The sequence below is a fragment of the Arachis stenosperma genome, chromosome 6 (genome assembly GCF_014773155.1).
Source record: "Arachis stenosperma cultivar V10309 chromosome 6, arast.V10309.gnm1.PFL2, whole genome shotgun sequence".
Classification (NCBI taxonomy): Eukaryota; Viridiplantae; Streptophyta; class Magnoliopsida; order Fabales; family Fabaceae; genus Arachis; species Arachis stenosperma.
Window position 1 is genome coordinate 141,854,123 of NC_080382.1, and position 24,086 is coordinate 141,878,208.

The 24,086-nt window shown below is 26.8% G+C and overlaps 2 protein-coding genes across 2 annotated transcripts; one reads left to right on the plus strand and one right to left on the minus strand.

Moving 5' to 3' along the window:
• Window positions 1-3,574: 3,574 nt before the first annotated feature.
• LOC130934868 (serine/threonine-protein kinase STY13-like) lies at window positions 3,575-9,353 on the plus strand. The gene is made up of 5 exons (XM_057864393.1): window positions 3,575-3,871; window positions 5,790-6,080; window positions 6,741-7,254; window positions 8,674-8,816; window positions 8,988-9,353. The coding sequence occupies exons 1-5, from the start codon at window positions 3,575-3,577 to the stop codon at window positions 9,183-9,185; spliced, it is 1,443 nt and encodes a 480-aa protein (XP_057720376.1). The 3' UTR covers window positions 9,186-9,353.
• Window positions 9,354-9,812: 459 nt separating this feature from the next.
• Window positions 9,813-15,085, minus strand: LOC130932973 (thermospermine synthase ACAULIS5). Its single transcript, XM_057862449.1, has 10 exons — window positions 14,813-15,085; window positions 13,906-13,972; window positions 13,600-13,694; window positions 12,495-12,597; window positions 12,233-12,321; window positions 11,758-11,914; window positions 11,599-11,674; window positions 11,384-11,442; window positions 11,134-11,270; window positions 9,813-10,254 (listed from the first exon to the last, which is right to left on the minus strand). The coding sequence occupies exons 1-10, from the start codon at window positions 15,043-15,045 to the stop codon at window positions 10,176-10,178; spliced, it is 1,095 nt and encodes a 364-aa protein (XP_057718432.1). The 5' UTR covers window positions 15,046-15,085; the 3' UTR covers window positions 9,813-10,175.
• Window positions 15,086-24,086: the final 9,001 nt, after the last annotated feature.

Genomic DNA, 24,086 nt, shown 5'->3' on the forward strand with positions numbered 1-24,086 from the left:
ATTTTTTATATTTTTTTTATTAACATCTATATGTTTGTAAGCCTTATTAATTTTCTCTCTTTTTCACGTTATTTCTTTCTTTAAATATTGGCAATTATGTTTGCCTTTATTAAAACTATTAATTTTAGTAATGATTTTGAGAGTCTCTTTTTTTTGTTGTGCTGTAATCGTATAACTTGGACATTTATTTTTTTCTTATTGAATAAAATATATCTATTATTTTTGGTAAAAAAAATTATAAACTTTTTTTTAGATAATTACATCTCCACCCAATTCTAAATAAAGTGGGCGTAGTTCCAAAAAACAGCAACTCAACTTCGAATCAAATTAAATGACAAATTTATTATTTTTTATTAGTATTTTAATTATTATTATATTTTTTTTATTTTAATAATTCAATAAAATATTTTTAGTCTATATTTTTAAATATTATTAATTATTTATTAACTAAAAATAATAAATTTTAATAGTTATTTAGTATTCTTTTATATATATATTATATATATATAAAAGAATGAGACTATGTATGTATGTCTCCCAAAAGGTTAACTTTAAAGTAAGGGAGAAAGAAAGAAAATAATGTGTGAAATTATGGTAGGTAGCATTGATGCTATTTTGGGTAGAAGGTAAGCAGCAGTTATTACAAGATTAAAAAAAGAAGGCAGTGGAGCAGAGACATAGTGAGGAAATTAATGATGGATGAAGAAGTTAAGGTAAGGAAAGAGGCAAACACTGCAAATTTAGGGTGTCCTCTGTTTTTGGGCATTACTAGGTACATAGTACACTCACTCACTCTTCTTCAAAATCATGATCATATTCATGCCACTCTCTGTTCTTGGTAAAGTAAGCAATTATTATTATTTTATTTATATATGGCACCTTATGCTTATGATTTAATCACAACACAACATTGTGGGGACTACCTAGCTTATGCCACGAAATTTCGGTGTTTAATGTACTAATTTGAATCATGCATACTTCACGACAAAAAACTCTATTCAAAAGCTCCATCTCATCATCATACAATAAAATATATGCGCTCTTCTATTGCATTAATATTACAATTGAAATTTTCATTTCACACTTTATGGGATCAAATGTTACACCGAAGCATTCACATTTTAAATTGTGTATGATATAAATCAAGTTCATTTCATGTATAATATCTCCTTCAATTATTCAGATGTTGTTGTATACAATAATGCAATAGGTGCTATTAAAGTTTAGTGCTTTATTATATACATAATGTAAGCTACTGAACACATAAACTTAGTCATAGTTATTGGTGTACTAAACTAACTTGAGTTTGTCGAATGATTAACTTATTTCTTATTTTTCTGTTTAAATAAACGTTAGAATTCGAATATTATTTTGTGTATACAATAATTTATTATTTAATAATAAATCTTAAAATAGAATTTAAATTTACGATAAATTAATCTTCAACATGCTAAAGTTAAAAAATAATAAATTATTCACACTAAAAAAGTTATATTTATTGATAAGTTGTAAAAAATTTAATCATACATAATCTCTTAATCATTCTGTCAAATAAATAAAAAATTTATTAAACTGTGAGATATTATTTTAACAAAATATCACAAATATCATTTTGTCTCGAACTATCACAAAAAAAAAAAACTATAACCAAAATATTTTTTATCTAACATTAAATATAGGGGTGTTAGGCAGCTAATATAATTAAGTCTTATTTATTGTTTGGAGGGTTTTATAATAAGGATTAAGGAGGTACCTAGATAACGTTGTAACTAACCAAAGCAGTCAAGCGTGGATCTCCAAGACTCTTTGCAAGAAAGAAAAGGTTATGGGGTCACTCACTACACTCTTTAGTCTTTTTGCTTTGTTATGTTATCTTATTAGCCAAAGCAACAAAGACCAAGTCTTATTCATTGGCGATCCCAAGGGGATTTCACTCTCCACACTTCTATTTCTATTCTATAATTACTACATTATTTAACCACTTTCCTTTCATTATTTTATATCCTACTACCAAATGATGCAAACTTATCAAAATTTATGTGAGGAACATCACCATCATTTATGCATGGGTTTTGTGCCACCCCCCAATATTAGAATTTAGAATAACCTTTCTCTTTTCAATTTTTTTTTTCTTGTGGTTAGGATGCTTCATTAACCATTTTTAATAACCTACATTAATTAGGATAAAATAACTGTTGATAAGGATATGACTTGATTTAGAGAAAGTACACTACAAGAATTTGACAAATTAGCGACGAATTTTTGTGAGAAATATTTTTTGTTATTAATCCGTCACTAACATGCGAGAAATTAGTGACGCACTAACGACAAAATTAATGAGCGGTTATAAAATATCCGAACTTAAGAAAAATGACTGATTAGTGAGAGATTTACGAGTAAGTTTGTTTCTCGCAAATTAACTTTTGTAGCTAAAAAAAGAGTAAAAAAAAAATTTATCCTTCTGATGATGATGAAGAATTTAGGATTATACTATCTTAAAAACGTACATTTTATGCATGTTGCAAGTTGCACACTTCTTTTAACTAACATACTAGATATATGACTTGTCTAAAATGCTCATAAGAAAAATGATGGGAGCATGAATATACACTACCATTTATTTTAAGCAACAATGCTATAATTTAAGGGAAAAAATTGCATAGAATAATAAATCATATATATTGACGTAATTGTATATATATCTGCAAGATTTCAAGATCTTTTACGCCCATACTTTTTGAACTTCGATTTCAGATCTAGCATGGCCTAATTATTTATTTATTTATTTGTAATGATTTCGTCTTATATTGTATATGGGCATAATGTTGATTTAATTTTCATTTTTTTATTTAAATAATAAGGCCAACCTCGGTTCTCAATTTGAGTTAATTAGTTGGTGAATTTAGCATCATTCTTTTTCTGGGATTACTTGAGTTAATTAGTTGGTGATTTTTTTTTCCTGATAATTTAAACTCTCAAAAAGATTCAAATAAAAATTTAAGAGACTCAACTACAAAATGCAAACTTCAAGTAAACAAATTACAAATGAATAACAAAAAAATGTAATACGTGCCTAACTACTCAAACTAATGGATAAAAATGAAATGCAAACAAAACAAACCAAAACAAAACAAAAGCAAAGAATAGAAGATGAGAAGATTTAATTTGTAGTAGAGTCCGCTCAAATTGTGAGACATCACCTTGAAATTTTTGTCCCATTATAGTGATAGAAGCCATAACATTTATTATAGATAGCAACGATTTTAATTATTGGAATTTCTTGTTCTATGATCTATATATATACTCTTGCATTTATTCCCTTGCTTATTACTAAACCATTGCTGGATCTTGATCACTTTCCAGAGTTTCGCCTTATAAAACAAAACAAAACAAGGCACATACATGAAAGCTAAGCAACCAAACTAATAAAGGTAAAAATAAACTCTTTAGTAATAAATGTATATAAAATAATGCATGTTCATCGCAAAATCCGTCCAAATTGTGATGCAAAACAAACAATAATGGCCACATGAATATATATAAGTGACACCTTATGACTTCATATAGAGAGATCATGATGATGATGATGAGCTTGAAGAAGAGCCCTCAAATTGATGAGAAAGAGAAAGGAGCATTATCCCCAAGGGAATCACCATTATCATCATCATCCAAGGCAAGTTCTTCAATAAGGGACAATAATAAAAAGAAGTATGTAGAGCCACCAAGCCCTGCTTTACCTTCTGGTTGTTGCCGAGGATTCACCAATAATAATAATAATAATGTCAAGATCAAGAATAATGCTACTTCTACTACTAATAATGGATCCATAGCCTCAACCTCACAACAAAATCACCAAACACTCGAATCTAAGGTAGCTATACTTTTCCCGCATTGCATTTCTTTTATTTCTCTAATGTTTCATCAACTCGTATTTCATTTCATTTAATATCGAATATATAATAGGGCAGAGTATATTATTTTTTGCCAATTTTGTTTAAAAAAATTAAAGTACTCTTAATATTTGATTTATTTTAATTTTGCCTCTTATATTTTTAAATTGTGTGTATCTTTTTTATTTAATATTTAACCTGTCAGAAAAGCGAGTCAGACTTTTAAATTGACTCTAAATAAATGACCGGTCAAATCTATCCCATTTAATTTACAGGATTTGACACGAAAATTTTTCTTTTTTACATAAAAACAAAATGCTTAAGCTTTTTTTTATATTTTAAATCAAAATTTTTAGACGTAAGAATTTATGAATTTTTTTTATAATTAATTGATTATCAAGTTATAATTTTTTTATTTTGATTAATTTGATAAAAAAAATTTTAAAAGAAAAATTATAGTGGAAAGCATGGTGGACGGGTCGGTTTCCAACTTTTGGGTAGGAGTGTAAGTTACCGAATCGAATCGAAATTTACAACAATCGAATAGAAAACAAAAAAAATTGTTTTTTTGTTTTGTTTTTTTTATGAATTAAACCGATCGATTCAGTTCGATTTTTGGTTGGTTCGGTAGAAACCGAATCAAAGAAGTGGCTTAGTTATGTATTAAAATGAAAATTTTAGACTTAATAAATGTGTTTGTTTTATGTTTAATTGTTGGAATGAGTTTAAATTGTGTTGAATTTGAATGTAATGTAATGTTATTTCAATTTATTAATTGTCTTGAACATTAATGAGATTAATTTTCTGTTAGTTAGAATTTAAAAACCAAAAAATCGATCAAACCAAATCTCTTTTAATTCGGTTCGATTTTGTTTGGTTATTGCACATACAGCAAACTGATTGGTTGGTATTATGTAAAAATCAAACCAATTAATAACACCCCTACCTTTGGGTAGAGATATATTGGGTCAAGTTTATTTCTCGTGTTAAATTTAGAATAAGTTATAACCAAACAAAAAGAGAAAGCAAAGGTATAATGTTCCTTGTGGGCCTTTATAAATAGACTAGCCCTAAGCCCATTAAGTTCAAACTTTAACACTCCTTAATGCTCCTTGGGAATAGGGCTTCAATTTTGGGTCTGGGCCAGGTTGGTGGCCAGGGTCCCTGAGCAAAAAAAAAAAAGTACAATTATTTGAACATTTTTTACATGATATCTTAGAGAAATTTTAATGTACGCTCTAGGAAAAATTGAACCACCTATACACTTGTTATAATTCGTAATAATTAAAATTTATATAAAAACCAAGACTTTAAAGTAATAATAATAAGGTTAAAGTATTAAATTAGCACTATGTTTGGGTGGAATTCTATTTTAGTCTTTAAAATTTAAAGTGTCCTATTTAAATTCAAAAAAGTTTTATTTAGCATCAATTTAGTCCTACAATGAGGTCAAAGTTAAATCATTAACAGAATGTACTACGTAACAACAGTACAAGAACAAAATAATAATCTGGAAAACAAGTATAAGCTCCAGAGGTACAAAATCAACTGTGAATGTATCAAATACATTTATTTATTATTTTTCTTATAATATAAATAAAATATTTTCTATAGGACTAAAGAGAATGATAAATAAATATATTGATGCATCAACGGTTGATTTTGTGCCTCTGGAGCTTGTACTTATTCTCCAAATTATCGATTTTGTTCTTGTATTATTGTTATGTAGCACATTCTATTAATTATTTAATTTTGACCTCACTGTCGGACTAAATTAATGTTAAATGAAACTTTTTTAGATTTAAATAGAACACTTTAAACTTTAAAAATCAAAACAGAATTACACCCAAATATAAGTAACCAATTTAGTAATTTATCCTAATAATAATAATTGATTAGATGGCAGATTTAGAAAAGGAAGTGCAAAAGCAAGCAGAACTAAGAGTAATGTACAGGAAAAGAATGGAAAGAACACAAGACTACTTGAGATATTGCCTTCAAATAGCACAAGAGAATGGAATATTGGACCTCATTGTTCAACAACCTCCTCTCTCTCATGCTTTAAGCTCATCCTCCATTATTGCAAGCCCTCAAGTTCAAATCCCCACTACTACTACTACTACTACTACTCATCTTGCTCGTATCATAGATCAAGCCAAAATCAATGGATGGTACATTGATCCTATTGAGGTTAGTATTTCATTTTGCTATAAAAAATATTAAGGTTATTAAAATTTATTATTTTTTATCATCACTTAGTTATTTATTAAATTTTTTTAGTCTAATACTTTTAATTTAATAATATAACAACATACTTTATCTCATATTTTTAAATATTAATAGTTAAATGATAAGAAAAAATAATAAATTTTAATAGTCAACTGAAAATAATTATTTTTATATTATAATAAAAATTTAATTTTAATATAATGACACAAACATTTTTTAGAGTCTAATTATATTTATTCTTTTAATTTGAATTATTATTCAAATAACTAACCTAAAAGGTAGTTATATTTATTAACATGACAGTATATAATATAATCGGCTGTACATAATATTTTACAATTAATAGTGCATTAAAACTAAAATCGAATATGTACTTATTATAAAAATTTTTGGCAATGACAACGAGATTAATGAAAATTTAAATTTGAATATAAAAAAATTTAAAAAGCCAACTATAATATAACCAACTCAAATCAATTCTTTATATTTTTAATTTTAAAATTTTAAAAATTAAAATAATAAAAAATTATATATAATAGACTTCCAATTTTTTAACTAATTAACTCTAATTAGCTACACTCCTAATTAGTGTCCTTACACTTAACCTGCTTATTTACATAGATTGAGTTGCAAGAGAAAATTGGGGAAGGAAGCACCGCAGACATATACAAGGGAAGATGGCGAGGATTTGAAGTGGCAGTGAAGTGCATATCGGCAGAGTTCTTCCACACAAACCAAAACGGAGTCGTTTTCTTCGTTCAAGAGGTCGAAACCCTCTCCAAACAACGCCATAGATTTGTTCTTCAGCTAATGGGTGCGTGCTTGGACCCTCCCCAACAAGCATGGATTGTAACGGAGTACTTAACCAGGAATCTAAAAGAGTATCTGCATGGCCCTGGCAATACAAGAAGCAAAGAGAGAGTGGTGCCACTCTCACCCTATAGAGAGAGGATTGTCATGGCATTGGAGATTGCACAAGCCATGCAATATTTGCATCGCCAGAACCCTAAGATTATTCATCGTGATCTCAAACCTAGTAATATATTTTTAGACGATGCGTTGCATGTTAGGGTTGCGGATTTCGGTCATGCCAGATTCTTAGGTGATCAGGAGATGGCTCTCACTGGAGAAACAGGTCATAATATAGCAATTTCATTTTCACAATATATTTGCATAACTTATCATAAAATTTTACATAACAAAAAAGGAAACAAGTTATCCACCGATAAACTTATTTTTTCAAAGATATTGGGGTTGTTTGGATGAGTTTTTAAGAAAAGATATTATTTTTTAGTTATTTTTTTTAGAAGATTTTATGAAAAAATAAAAGTAATTTTATGTTTGGATATCTCATGAGATCTTTTTACCTATCAATTATATTTGGATATAACAATATAAAAGTACTTTTTTATTTATTTATTACATGAAAAGCATCTTTTTTTTTAAGGAAAAACGATCTTTTAAAAAAAGATGTAAATTACAGCTTTTCAAAAAATATCTTTTTTTTTTTTATTTTTCTAGTGTTTTTACTTTTACTACTAAAAATTTATCAAATACGTTAAAAAATAAAAAAGATTTTTTTATTGAAAAAGATCTTTTTCTATGAAAATAATGGTGCCCAAACAAGCACATTATCTGTAATGTCAAAATTAATTGTCTAATATTAATATATAACAAAAAAAAAACAGAATTTACCTTATTTAATATTTAAGATAAAGTATTAAATTAGTTTCCTATATTTAGATACAATTTTGTTTTGGTCTTTAAGGTTTAAAATATTTTATTTAAATCCAAAGTTTTATTTAGCTTTAATGTAGTTCCACTTTGAGGTCAAAATTAAATAATTAATGGAATGTCCTATATGACAGTAGAACAAGAATATGGTCAATAATATAGAGAACAAGTACAAGCACCAAAGGCACAAAATTAATCATGGATGTATCAATATATTTATTTATCATTCTCCTTGGTTCTATAAAAAATATTTCATTTAAATTGAAAGAAAAATGATAAATAAATATATTGATACATTTACAGTTGATTTTGTGCCTTTGGAGTTTTTGTACTTATTCTCCAAATTATCGACCTTGTTCTTGTACTATTGTCATATAGAACATTCCGTTAATTATTTAATTTTGACCTCACGGTGGAACTACATTGAAGTTAAATAAAATTTTTTTGGATTCAAATAGGACACTTTAAACCTTAAAGACCTAAACAAGATTACACACCCAAATGTAGGAGACCAATTTAATACTTTACCCTAATATTTATTAACTCTAATAACAATTAATAAATATTAAATAAGATAAGTTTTGTCTATTTTTTTTTTTGTCTTTTTAATATTATCATAATATATATTATTAAAGGATCTCATATTAATATTTTTTTTAAAGTTATATATCAGGACCAAATTTGATAATTTTGACATAATTTTAGTGGGCACCATATAATTAGTCTTTTTTTAAAATGTGCATTTGAGCCTAAAATATAAAAATACTTCTTTCATCAATAATGATACTGTTTTTAATTTATATATGTTTATCATGATTAGGAACATATGTGTACATGGCACCAGAGGTGATCCGATGTGAACCTTACAATGAAAAATGTGATGTATACAGTTTTGGAATCATACTCAATGAGCTTCTAACCGGAAACCATCCATACATTGAGACAGAATATGGTCCCACCAAGGTATAATAATCACATCACATTAATAATCTTGAGTTGATTTTTGTTCTTATGATATATTACAGTATTACAATCACATCTATGGTTTATATAACCAATAATTAAGTTGTTAGATGCTAATTATGTCAATTAGCATAGTGAAACGATGGTAGTGTTTGTTGATTTTATTATTAGATTGCAATGGGAGTTGTGGAGGGTAAGCTGAGGCCAATGCTTCCATGTGATGATGATGCTAACCTAATGGAAGACCTAATTGACCTTATTAACCTTTGCTGGCATGCAAACCCGTCAACAAGACCATCTTTTGAAGCTATCACACGTACCCTTGAAATTTATGTGAAGAACCTCTATCAAACTATATCAACTCCTTAATTAATTAATTAATTAATTAAGTATTCATTATTATTATTAGGTATACTTAATAAGTGCACATTGATGATGTAATAATAATTCACTAAAAAACTAATAACTCACACACTTTGAAAGAGGATTTGAGAGTATAGAGCAAGTGATTTGAGAATGAGAATTTTTATAGTTTTACTATTTGTTTTTTGGGTGTTTTTTTTTTTAAATATTGGGCAGGTATTTTTATTTTACCCTAAAAGATCTATATTAAATAAATTACCATTTGGATCCATGAAAGATACAAACACTGACAAATGTATTCATATAAAAATAAAACGATAATTGTACTTATGGAAGATAGTTTCCGTGTGCCAAGAATACCCTAACGGATCAATTGTGTAACCAACATCCGGGTATTCTTGGCACACGAAAGCCATCTTCCGTAGTTATAATTGTCGTTTTATTCTTATATGAGTACATTTTTCAACATCTGTATCTTTTATGTGTACAAATGGTAATTTATTCTATTTATATTTTATGGTTTATTATGATCTACCAATTCCTGAAATTTGTAGTAAAATTAGTTGAGTTAATTAATTTTATGTATCATCACTTTTGAGTGCCAAGTATTAAAGTAGGAGCATTGCGTTGAAGTTTAATTGAAACAAATTCCAAACTATTGATTGATATTTGTTGTGCTTATTGATTTGAATTTTAAGCCCTTCAACCTTTGTAAATCTGTACAAGCAAATTCTTACATACTCTAACACTAATGAACACATGCATTATTATTATTGCATGTATTACAAAAATTGAATGTTGGCTCGGATCAACTTTACAATGCGTTTGGTTTGAGTAAAAATGGGAGAGAATTATCGACATGAAATTTATTTGTGAAAAATTTTCTCTCATCTTTACTCTAATAGACTAATACAAACACACGCTAAAGTTAAATTTAGACTAATGCAGTATTTGAAAGAGTATGCAAGGATTTCCCTATATTTATAGTTCCAAACTTTAGAGACGATAAGCCACACCATGCCCAGGAATAAATCTAGCATTTTCTTCTGTGTACACGTGACTTTCGTTCTTCAACCTGCGCCACCCATTAAATTATTCTCAAATCGCATCATTGAATATATTTTAGGTTAAATCAATTCGATGGTTGCTATCATTTTTTTAAATTTATAATTAAATTTTTATATTTAAAATTTTTTTAATTAGATCTGTTAGTTTTATATTTGTAATTAGATTCTTTTTAATTGTACACGTTACAAAAATATTTTCATTCATTTCACATCACACTATAACAAACATTATTTTTAGTCTTAGTGATTAACTACTGTACGTCTTATTTAATTTATGTTTTTACGGTAATTATATATTTGTTGTTATTATTACATATTATAATGATAATTATATACTTTTGTGATCATTAAAAATATCTTTATTAGTATTGAATAATTGTCGTTAAAATTTTTTAGTGACAAAATATAAGATAATTAATATCTAATAATTGTCAATAAATATATTAGTAATTATTTTTATTATTGCTAAAAGTAGAATAAATGCAGCTAAAAACTGATTTTTCTAATAGTGCCACTAGTATTAATATCTAATTGTCAATAAAAGATTTTTGAAATAACAAGATGTGATATAATTTAAAATTAGTATAAGAATTCAATAATTAAAAACTTTTAAAGTGTAAAAATTTAATAAAATTATAAATACTAATAGAGTAATTTAACACGGTATTTTAAGCTTTCAACATTAAGCTATATATGTAATTTTTTTTTACTATTATATAAAAAGATAGAGAAAAAAAGGTCTGAATACTCTGATTTTTGAAACACGTAAAGTCATAAATTATATATTGAAAAATATTAGAAGGTCAATATTTTTAATCAACACTTTATTTTTATACTAGTAATAACAAAAAAAAAAGAGGGATTTTATTAAGAAGGAATGAACTTACGATTGTGAAACAGTCTTATTCATGGTAGCAGCTGATTGGAACCAAGCACCATTTAGATAAAGCAATTCTCCATCTATCCTTGCTTTGATTCTTTTGTCCATTTCCTCAGCACCAATTGATAATGGTTCATCAGAAGCCTAAATTGAATTAGCATATATATGATCATGTAATAAAGAAGATTGATTAATTATTATTAATTACAATTACAATTAATTAGAAAAATAAGCATAGTTTTTTAATTTTCACATACCATAACCCATCCCCATGTATCAGCAAAAGATGGTACATGAGTGGAATATACCATCACATCTACAAAGGATAAGAAAAAAAATTGTATTAAGTTGAATGAAAATAATATCCTTAAATTTAATAATCATAATAATAATAAAAAGCTAAAAAAAGATTGACCCTCTGAAAAAATAAAAAATAAAAAATAAAAAAGGGTCTTAAATTGGATCATCTTACAATTGAAGACCTGTTTGATTGTGTTATATATGGAAGTGAAGACCTCCTTGTGTGTGAATATACCTGCTGGTCCAGCCTGCACAAAATACAATATTTTTTATTTTTAAAATATAAACTTATTATTTAGAAAGAAAAAAAAAGTTAATCATAATAATTTACCTGGGTGACAAAAATGCCATGATCATTGAGCTTGGGCTTCAGGATTTTCTCATAAAAGGATTTGGTGTAGAGTTGATAGCAAGGCCCATCTTCAAGTGGGTCAGCCAAATCTCCAACAATCACATCATACTTTTCCTTTCTCTTCTGCAACTCAGCCCTTAAAATGCAAAATTCATAGTCAAATTTTTTATAAGAAATATAGCAGAATTTATTATTTTTTATTATTATTTTTAGTTATTAAATTAATATTTTTAATTTAATAATATCTTTTTAACTATATTTTTAAATATTAATAACTAACTGCTGACCAAAAAAATATATTCTGTTAGTCTTTTAGCATTTTTTTTATTTCTTTTAACACGGGATATTTTATAAAAACACTTTTAGTCATCAAATTAATTCTCTTAGTTTATTAATCTAACAACATATTTTTAGCGACACTTTTACATTCTTTTTCAATTATATATATACTTACTTGGCATCATTGATGACAAGGTCAAGCTTCCTGTGATAAAATGTCTCCCTATTCACAGTCAAATATTTCCTACAGAAATCTACCACCTCCTACAACAATTCAGAAAAAAATTATTTATAATGAATTAATAATGCACCATGCTTTCAATATCTACATCATATATAGTTATCGTTATGATTTTTTTTTTCTTTTAAATTGTCACCCTATCCATATATATATAAACTTTTTAAATTTTATGGATAGCTAGGATGTAGAAAGTTACCTGGTCTATGTCGCACATGACAACTTTGTCTATTGTCTTATGTTTGAGGGCTTCCCTAGCAGCAGAACCTTCACCTCCTCCCATGATAAACACCTTTTTGGGGCTGCCACAATAACAATTTTTATTTATTTTATTGTGATAAATTATGATATGTGTATTTGTCATTTTTTTAAAGATATATGATCAACTGAATTATCATTTGCTATTAAATAAATCATAATATTCTATTGAACAATAGATAGTAAATAAGTTGATACAACATCTCATAAAAATAATTACAACAAACATTTCAATATTTTATGTCTCTTCATATTAGTCAAAGGCTAGAGTTCACCAAAAGCAAAAACCCAATCAAGCCCAACCACCAATAGAAGCATATATAAAGCATGTGAAATATTTGTGATTTTGCAACTAACAATTTTTTAAAACGAATATGAAGTCAGTGTCGCCTAGTTAATGATTTTAGTATAAACATTTTTGACAAAGTTTATGAAATAAAATCAATCTACTTATTACTTCCTTTGAACTATAAAAAGCTTAAATAAATTATACAAATTTTTTAGATAGCGTTTGGAAGAGAGACTGAAACTGAGATTGAAATAAGTCTCAGTATTGTATTTGGTGTAGCATGGAAGACATAGATTAAAATAAAAATAAAGTTATCATTTAATTTGTACAAAAAATAAAGTTGGTATTAATTAATTGAAATGGGAGTATTTTAGGTATAAAATAATATTAAAGTTTTAGTCTTCGTCCCCAAAAATTTTAGTTTCCTGTGTTTCCACTTTTTGAAAATACTAAAATATTGAAATTTTGAGAATAGAGACTGAAATTTTAGTTCTAATTTTTGGACTAACAAATATAATATTAAATCTCAGTTTTTTAGTCTCCATCTCAATATTTCAAAACAAACGCTATCTTAGTAACTTAGGTATTTTCTACAAGTTTAATTTGTCTACTCAAATTTTAAGAATTACATGACTCCTAAATGCAAATCTTAGGTATATTTTATAGCATATAATACTTCAAGAAGATCTAAAAGGAGACATTAAGAGACCAAAAAATGGTTTTCATAAAAAAAATTATACATAATATTAATACTTACTTGGGGTGGCATAAAAGGGAGGGATGAATCAAGCATTCATGATAAATAAACTCATCTGATTCAGCACTCTGCATCTTTCCATCAATCATCAAAGCCTGTTCACAATATAAATGGAAAGAATAACATTATTTAAACATAATATAAGTGTATAAAAAGATTTTTTGCAACAGCATGTGAACTATCATAAAATCTAATAATAATATAATTGGTATTCATACAGAGCAAAATGAATTTCATGTTAAAAATTTATTAAATAATTATAACATAGATATATAACTAGAATAGAAGAGGGGAAAAAATTCAAACCTTTCCAAAACGCTTTGTATCCAGAAGAGCTATGTCTTGGTACTTGCTAACCCCTTTGTGGAGCACCCTGTTGAAGATTAAAAAAAAAATGGTTGATGAAGTTACTTGAAACTAAAATTATCTTTCAAACAATAAAGAAAATACTAAAAATGATTGTAAAATCTTCATTTGTTTTACTATTATAATGTACTTAACCTAAATTTTAATATAAAGGCTATTAGACTCTAGCTATTTCTAATTCAGATATATTCGATTTACTATAAAAATTTATAATTTAATTTTTATTAGTTATTATTTTTCAGAAGAAATGTAATAATCCTAAAATATATACTTTAGAATATTTCATAATTTTTCATCAAACATCAATCACAAAAATAAAAATTCTAAAAAATCACTATAACAAAAATCATTTTTAGTGACAATAACATAATGGCCACTATCTATTTTATTTAGCTTATGCTTTTGAAGCAATAATCATATATTTGTCATTATTATTATATGTTATAATGCCAATTATATATTTTTTACGACCATTAAAAAGATTTTTACCGGCAATTATATAATTGCCACTAAACATTTTTAACAACAAAATATAAAACGACCAATGTCTAATTGCTGGCAAATATATTTGTGATTATTTTTATCGCCGCTAAAAATAAAATAAATGCCTTTTAAAAGTGATTTGTATAGTAGCGAATATTGTATTTGTTAAAAGCTAATTAAAATAATCTAATTAAAAATTTGATAAAATTATAAGAAAAAAACATAATTAAACCTTATATTTACTATATAAAAAGTAACAGTGACATACTAGAGAACGAAAGAAGTATATATATATATATATATATATATATATATATATATATATATATATACTAGAGAGTAAATTAGATAAAAGATTACGAACCTATTGAGTTTGAAGGACCATTTGAGATCATCATCAATGACTTCCTCATACCATGATGAGGAATCATAGTTACCGTTACTTCCATTCTTTTGTTGATTTTCAGGGCCAAACCTTGAGAATTCATGGTGGTTATTATTATTATTATGAAGAATACCATTGGCATGGTTTTGTTGAGTTTCATGGCAAAATTTTGAGAAACCATTAACATAGAGAAGTTGAGGAGCCTCACCCATTTTGCAAAAAAGAAATGTATGTATTTATTGTAGTGATGGAAATTGTTATTGGGGTGTGCCAATAGTGGGATGCACTCTCCTTTTATAGCTACTCCATGATGAATAAAATTAAATTATGAAAATTATTAATATTATTTATGAATATTTTAATAGCATGATCCACTAGCTATAGTATATGGAATTAGTGGCGACATAAGTAATTATTCTGTTACCGACAATCATACCAATGTCACATTAATGCACCCTCCAAATTCAGCATTTGGACCTCACCAACCAGTATCTGCCCTTTGCAATAGCCAAAATTATTGCACTTAAACTACTATTATGCAACTTAATTAAATGTTACACTCTTCTTTTAGTGTGCACTTTAAGTTAAAAATGCAATTTCATAGAACTTTACTCAATGTGTATTTTCATTTTAATAATTGATGACAAAAACCTTAAATCATTTTTAATATTTTTATTTTTGAATTTTATAAAAAAATAATTTTTTTCGTTTAAAATTTTTATTTTTTTATAAAATTTTAAAAATAAAAAATATTAAAAATATAAAAAAAATAAAAATACAAACTAAACGCATCCTTAGCTTATTAATATTGGAAGTTTCAAAATATCTAACTACTTAAAGATTGGCTTTGTTAAACTTCCTCTTATGATCATATACAAAGTAGAAATTGAAAGTATTTTTTAAAAAGAAAACTTGCATCTAAACTAAATAATATGTCTAAACAATTTTTAATTTCAACTTTAAATTTTAAAAGTCAATTTTTTTCAATAAAATAAATCTTTCAAACAAGTGTTATTAACTACCAAAAAATTTACATTTTAAAATGTTGAAGAAAACCTAATATTTTGCATGGGAAATGCTCCTATAAAGACGCATAAAACGTCTTTTTGTAAAGATGCTTACGTATTGCATTATTATTGGACGTATTAATGAGTCAATTATTTTTTATTTTTTTAACAAATTAGAATAAAATCGATTCTTTTTAGCAATAACAATAAATCTATTTTTTAGAAATTTAATTATATTTTTAAATTTTTAGGGATTTAAATGTCTAAAAAACAAAAAGTTAAAGATATATTTGTCTTTTTATAAAAAAATTTAACGATATTCAATATGGTTTAGACTACGTAATTCGATCGGATCAAATCGGGTCTAATAATTATAATGCAGATAATTAAGTTTATTATTATTACTATAATAAATCGATTTCGTTCTGATTTATTAAAAAATAAATTATTAACTAATTTAATAAAGATATCCAATAATAATATAACACATGTAAATATCTTTAAAAAAAAGATATTTTTAATGTCTTTATTAAAGTGATCTCTATTTTACATAATCTTAAAACATGTAATATCTATAAGACAATAGATCTTAGATACACTTCCCGTAATAATCTACTCTCAACTGACGTAGGACTTCACTTCTCATACTTAAATCTTCACTTAATCAACTATTAATAGATGTGAAATTTCACCTCGATATCACAATTGGTATCTCAACATAATCTTATAATTAGTTTTTCTATTAATCTTTAATCGGTATTCAATAAATTATCTTTGTATAATTGCTTTCTACTATTATATATTGTATCTGATTTATATATTTAGTAAATGTTTTATTATAATTTAGAGTATATATCTAAAAAGGTCCTTAAAAATTTTGCGTCGGACATTTTTATTTTAAAAAATATTTTATTACATCGAGGTCTCTAAACTTTATAAAATTAAGACATATAAATCTCTACCTTAGTCAGAATTTTATTTAAACAAATAGGTCATTAAAAGTGTGACGAAATGACTTATATGTCTTATTTTTGTAAAGTTTAAGAACCTCTATGTAATAAATTTTTTAAGAATAAAAATGTCCGATACAAAATTTCTTAGAGATTTGTTTGAGTATATACTCTATAATTTATATTTGAATTTAACCAATCTTATAACCATTTTAATAAAATCGATTCTCATTTCTTAGAAATATAACTATTCATTTTACCTCCTCCCATCAGTTAAGATAAAAAAGTCCATAATTCAATCTTTGTTGAACAAAACAAAAAGCATAAAATAAATAAAAAAAATAAAAAAAAATTATATAAAAAATTAAGTAAACCCAAAATATATAAAATTCTTACTTAAAGGATATATTGCCTCTTCATATCGGTTTAAATTTTTTACAAAAGTGATTTCATGACATTATTTAAATCGTCTTACAATATATCTCATTCTAAAATTTAAACTCGAAAACAATAGTATAATTAAAAAAAATTATTTTATCTATACTTGATATTTGTTAATACCCCAAAAGAATAATGTAACTCTCTAGGATTGGTGGTACACATTGGTGTACCAATGTACTAGAATGGTGCTGGTTGGTTTTCTCTTTTGTGGTGGCTACAAATATGCCATTGCCATTGGCAAAGCCTAGCTGGTAATCCATAATCATATTTATCCATTAACGTTAGACATTGATGTTGTTCTTGTTGTTATGCATGTGTGGACAAATTTAAACAACTTTTTGGGTGCCTGCTTGAACAATGAAGAAGTAGGAATCACCAATTAGCACGCGCGGAAAGTTGTTGGAGGTAGGAATATAATCAATGAAATTTTTTGATCCAATTTTGGTGCATGCAATGGTGGTGCTGATTGTGGGTGGGACCCACAAAAGCATGCACACGAGGGCAACAAAAAGTGCCACGCGGATACACATGTTATTGTTTCATTGGATACAAAGGATAATTTGGTAGGCCCATCAACCTTGTTGGATATTTTTATTTAATTATATGAGTGACCACCCATTCATTTTATATGGTGTGTTGTGGTCAAGCCAATCTTTGATAATACCACCCACAATGTGTTTCTGTCTATGTGTTACAAGTGGGGGTACTATTCATGTCAATCCCTCTCCCAATTTTAAATCCCCAATTTTTTTTATTTTATTTTTTTTAGAGTCAATTATTATTTAAAAAAAACATAAAAAATTAACTTCTATATTAACCAACATCAACTAATTTTATTTTTAATATTTTTTTATTTTTTAATATTTAAAAATTATTATAAAAAATAATGTAATTATCGACGCTAAGAATCGACGGTCAAATTTTTCGTTGATAAAATAAAATAAAAATATTAAAATTCACGATTATATTATCTATTATTTCAACAATCTTTTAGCATTTTAATATTATCCTCATATTACCGGTGAAATGTTGGGTGAAAACTTTTTTTGTAGTGAATGTTAGGATTTAATGTTTAAGGCTTTAAGTTGTAAAGTGACTACTGACAGTGAAGAATAAAGTTATGACAATATTAAGAGTGGTGTTGAAAAGAAAATTAAAAAAATGTGAAAAAAGTTGTGAATATATATATATATACAAAGATCATTTTAGAAAAGAATTGGCTAAATTTAGATGATGTTAGCTAATGGTATATTGTTTCTCAGCGGAATTGCATTATTTATTGTCAATAGTAATGAGTTGCTATTTGCTAATATCTAAGGGTTTTGAATTGTTAAATTAAATCTAATTTTTAACAAAATATTTTTATTACATATTATAAAAAATCAAACACGTTATAATCAAATGCTTAAGTAGACTTGGTTATGTATATCAACTTTGTTAATTAGACTCTACTAGTTGAATATGAAACAATAATTGAAAATATAGTATTATGGACTTCCAACTTAATCTAATGATAAAAAAATATACGAAAGTTTGAGAATTTGATTGAAAGCATACAAAAATGACAGAACTGATAAAAATAAATATTATTGTAACATCTCAACTTATAAATATTGTCCATTTTAACATTTTAAATTTACGATTTTATTTTTTACGGTAAAAATGATACTAAAATTTTTTTATTCATCTATCAAAATGCTATTGGGCGAACATAAAATGAGATGACGTCACATCTAGCTCAAAACTTTAAAGTGTTAAGTTAATGGGTCTTTCGTCTTATAAACTCTTCACTCTTCCTTGTTTTCTTTGACGTGGGACTAACTTCAACACTCCTCACACTTGCAACAATAACAATCTCCTCCTCAAGTGTGAGACACACCGCTGGGACCATCTTGTCGGGAAGACTTTCGATACTTTACCTTGAATACTTCATAAAACTAGATCGATTAAACCATCGACTCTGATAGAGATGAGAAGACACCACATCTATCTAATTCAAAACCTTAAGGTGTCAAGTTAATGGATTTTTTATTTTATAAACTTCTCACTCTTCCTTGCTTTCTTTGATGTGGGATTAACTTAACACTCCTCACACTTGCAACACTAACAAGTATTATTAATATTGCAAGTGTGAGAAGTGTTGAAGTTAGTCCCACCTCAAAGAAAGCAAGGAAGAGTGAAGAAGGGTTGAAGATGGAAGTGTGGGACCCATGCAATTGTAGAAGTATTTGAAGAAGGGTGTTTTGTAGTTAAGTTGAGCGTGGCTTAATTCCACTAAGAATTTTGTGGAGAACCCACTCTTATAGTTTTGCCATTGTCCTATGTATGAGTACCTCATTCACTATAGTGTCCTTATTCCTCATGATGTGCAACAATTCTTTCATGTGCCAAAAAGATAAAAGGCAAATTTTCCTTTTTCTACTTACCTCATTCTGTTAAATCATGATAAGTGACTCACTCCTTCTATTTTTATTTATTTATTTTCTTAGTGGGTCTGAAATTTCAATTTAATTATACAAGGATTTCATTTCATGTTTGGAGAATCTTTCATGTACACGTTTTTGGGAAATTGGAAAAGCAACAGTGATGGAAATTAAAGGGTGTGTGTGTTGTGTGGAATCAATAGTGAACATTATATAGTAGCTATGAAAGCAACAACATATTTAGTTGCAATGGTGGTAGTGAATGCTTTAATTATCAAAGAAAATAAGGATGATCACAATAGTGATGATGGTTGTGGAGAGTGGTAGGAATGGTGGTAATGGTAAGTTGGTAATAAATAGTGATAAGAATGGCACTAGCTAGTAGTTTTTTTTTTTGTCCACGTTATTTCTAATTCGACGGGCCAATGATTAATTCGTCGCGAATCCGAAATCCATTTAAGGGTATGCTGCTGGCCAATAAGTTGCTACATATACAAGACAGAATTCGAACTCCCGATATTTACTTAAGCGGACGAATAAACTGACCACTTGACCAACTCAAGTTGGTTCACTAACTAATAGCCAGTGACATAATAATGCAAATGAACAAATAAGTTTAGTTTATTTAGATATTTCATTATTTCTAGCAGGATCAAATAGTTTGTTATTAGTTACTAGGGTTTAGGATATTAGCTATTGTTAAATAATGCATATGAAAAAATATTTTAAGGATTAACGTTTTATATATGTTAGCATAAAATATTTCAAGATATGTTTGAGATTTGAGATCATTATTATGTTACTTTGGATAAACATCAATTAAAACCTTAAAACTTTATGTATAATTCTCTTTTTTATTAATAGTTATTATTCAACATTTAAATCTATAAATCAAAGATTTTAATTTTAATGTATTGATCGTATAAAAATTTTTATCCGATTATCTAGTTAAATTTAAGCATTTAAATCACTTTTTGAGTAATAAATTCAAAAATTAATTATTCTTGCTAATGGAATAATACACGGTTGGTTATTTTTATAAAATTTTTGTATACTAATTGTGTATTAAAATGAAAGAATAATCAATGCAAAAGAATAACTTAATTAGGTATGTGCCTATTATTTTTAGGGGGCTAAAAATGTGAATCATAGAAATAGAAATTAGTTGAGATGACAACATAATGCAATGAAAAGAGAAAAGAAGTTAATTAATTTTGTCAAATATGTGAATGACAAGTGTCTACAGTACTTGTTGCTAGCTACATGCATGAAGAGCAATGAGTATTATCAACTTTCCCATGATAAATGTGGAGACAAAGGGTGAAAATTAAAGCACCTTTATTTGAAGCATGAAGGTGCTATTTGGATTATTATTTGAAGCTTTGAACTTTGTATGATCATTTTCATGAACTTTATAGCAAAGTTCAATTCATGTGCAAAAACATACCTTTATGGAATGTCTCCATTATATTGGGTCAATGAGTTTAATCACTACAACAACAAACTAATTAAGGGCACTGTTATCTCTCTATATCTCTTCTCATTAAAGAAGTCAAACCTGCTATGTCTTTTTTGTTATGTACTTCATTCGTTTTAAAAATAAAAAGTATATAGAACTAATTCTAAATCAGTCAAGAATGGAATAACTTAATTAATTATAAATATAGTAATTAATTTTATTTATTTATGATTTAAAATATTGGTTATTAAATATTATTTTACCATATTTAAATTAGAAGGAGATATATTCAGTATCATTATAACGTGAATCACAGAAATTGATTTAATTAGCTTCCGTTTTTTCACCTTTTTTCTCTCTCCAAATACCTAAAACATGATAAATCAGAAAACAGATTCAAAACAATCTAATTTACAAAAAAAAAAAAAAGTATCTTAATACCTAGCATAAACATCATCCACGTAGAGGTTTTAGATTCATCGAGAGGCATTTAGCTGGTTTTTGACTGAAACCATCTTAGTTCCTAACATTACTGTTTAAAAATAATTATTTAAAAAAAATATTAAGAAAACTAATAAATTTATTTTGACAAGGTTTATAATTATATTAATAAGCAAAATTATTCTTCAATAAATGAATATATAATTAATGATAATTCAAATATGGGTGATGTTAAAAAAAATAATTAACTCCATCTTGATATTAAAGATATTTTAAAATAACAATTATTTTAAGGAAAAGTCTAGGAGGCCAGCAGTTTTATTGAATTTTGGCCAGCATGCAACCAGCAGAGGAAGGTGAGCCATTGGATGAAATCTCACACCAATCTCACACCATCAAATCATCATTGATGGCTAGTTGATGGCTAACAATCACAAAAATTGCTGGCCCCTAGCATTGCTCTTATTTTAATTTATATAACTTTTATTTTTTAAAGGAGTAAACAATAATATTTATTACTTCAGAAATTGAAGATTAGTGCGGTCCTACTATGCACATGAATAATTTGCACGAAATGGGGAAATTCCATTTAAGCAGATAAGATCAATATTAACAAAGAAAAAAAAAATCATGGTTAGCTAATTTTGTGGGAAGAAATTCCATTTGAGCAGATAAGATCATTATCAACAAGAAAAAAAATCATGGTTATCTAGTCTTGTGGGAAGATTTTATTTTTACTTTTTGAATTCTTGTTAGTAATAGATCATGTTACATAATATATCTAGGATAATTAATTGAGCTATCACTATTAAAAAAATCACTTTTAGCGATTATTTATATATTTTTTTAACAATAATAAAAATAATTACTAATATATTTATCGATAATTAAATATTAATTATTTTATATTTTATTATTAAAAAATTTTAGCAATAATTATATAATTATTAACAAAGATTTTTTTATTAGTCTCAAAAAATATATAATTGTCATTATAATATATAATATATAATAATAATAATAATAATAATAATAATAATAATAATAATATATAATTGACACAAAAATATAAGTAAAATAAGACATTTAGTAATTATTATATTATCCTTACTAAAAGTGATTTTTATTGTAGTGTTGCTAAATTTGTTAATAATAGATCATGTTTAATATATATATATATAATCGAATTACTTAATTTGCAGGGTTAAGTATGATTTTGGTCTCTAAAGTATAGACTAAAAAAAATTTTTGTTCTCAACTTTTTTTTGTATATAAAATTGTCCATAAGAATTAATTTAGTTTTAAAATCGTCGTTTTTACCAAAATTTTAAATTTTATTCCCAAATTATTCCTAACTAAAAAGATTTATAAAATGAAAAAGAGAAAAAAAAGAAAAAGGATGAAGAAAGGACGCAAATGAGAAGAAGAAAGGGTATCTCCCACTCCGGCGTGGTCTTCTCCCTAGGTTGCTCTCTCCCGAACGAACTCGCTGTCTTCGTCGTCCTTCTTCTTGCTAAACTCAACGGCGGCGGTTTGACAACGGCGTTAGAAGCTCGGCGATGGCGCAGCGGCCCCTTCTCCTTCTCCGATCTGTTCTTCCTCTTTGCCCTTTCTCGCTCCGCTCTCTCGTCTCCTTCACGGTACTCGATGGTGACTACTCTGTGCCATTGCTTAGGGTTCCAATTCTGCTTCTGTTTTTTATTTACATTGTTATTAATCACATTGATTCTGATTTTGTTAATCTATTGTTTTCAATTCTGATTATGTTAATCCATTGTTAATCACATTATTATTTTCAATTCTAATTCTGTTTCTAATTTTGTTAATATATTGTTCTTCTATTTCTGTTTTTTCTACTTCTATTTTTTATGCTTCAGATTTTGCTTATGTTTGTGTTGTTATTTCTATTTTTAATTATGCTTCTGCTTTTATTTTCAATTCTGTTTCTACTTGTATTTTTTCTGCTTCTAATGTTGCTTCTGTTTTCTACTTCTTGTTGATGCTGTGAACTGCAAATTTTTTCATTTCTGCTTATTAATTTGTTAATTTTATTGTTCTTTAAAATGCAAATTTATTGTTCATCTCTGTTTTATTTCTGCTTGTTGATTTAAAACTTTTATTGTTGTTCGCTGTTTTCTTGTTTGCGGATTTTGTTTTGAAACTTCCATTGTTGGAGAGTAGTTCCAATGGAAGTGGCCAATGAATTAGTTGCTGGAGATGTTGAAGTTGAAGTTGGAATTTGTTGTTTGTCTTTGTTTTTTGTGTGATTCTTTGAAAAAGAGAGAAAGAAAGAAGGGAGGAGGGGAGAGGAGAAGCCGAAAAGCAGAGCAGGATCGATAAGGGACAGGTGAGTGAGATGGTGATAGGGTGAGGTGAGGGTATAATTGTCCAAAAGACGATTTTAAAATAAAATTGGACCTTAAAGACGATTTTGTATGCAAAAAAAAAAAAAATTCAGCTCATACCTTAAAAATCGAAATCGTATTTAACCTTAATTTATACGAATTCCAGAAATTATGATGCAAAATTTAT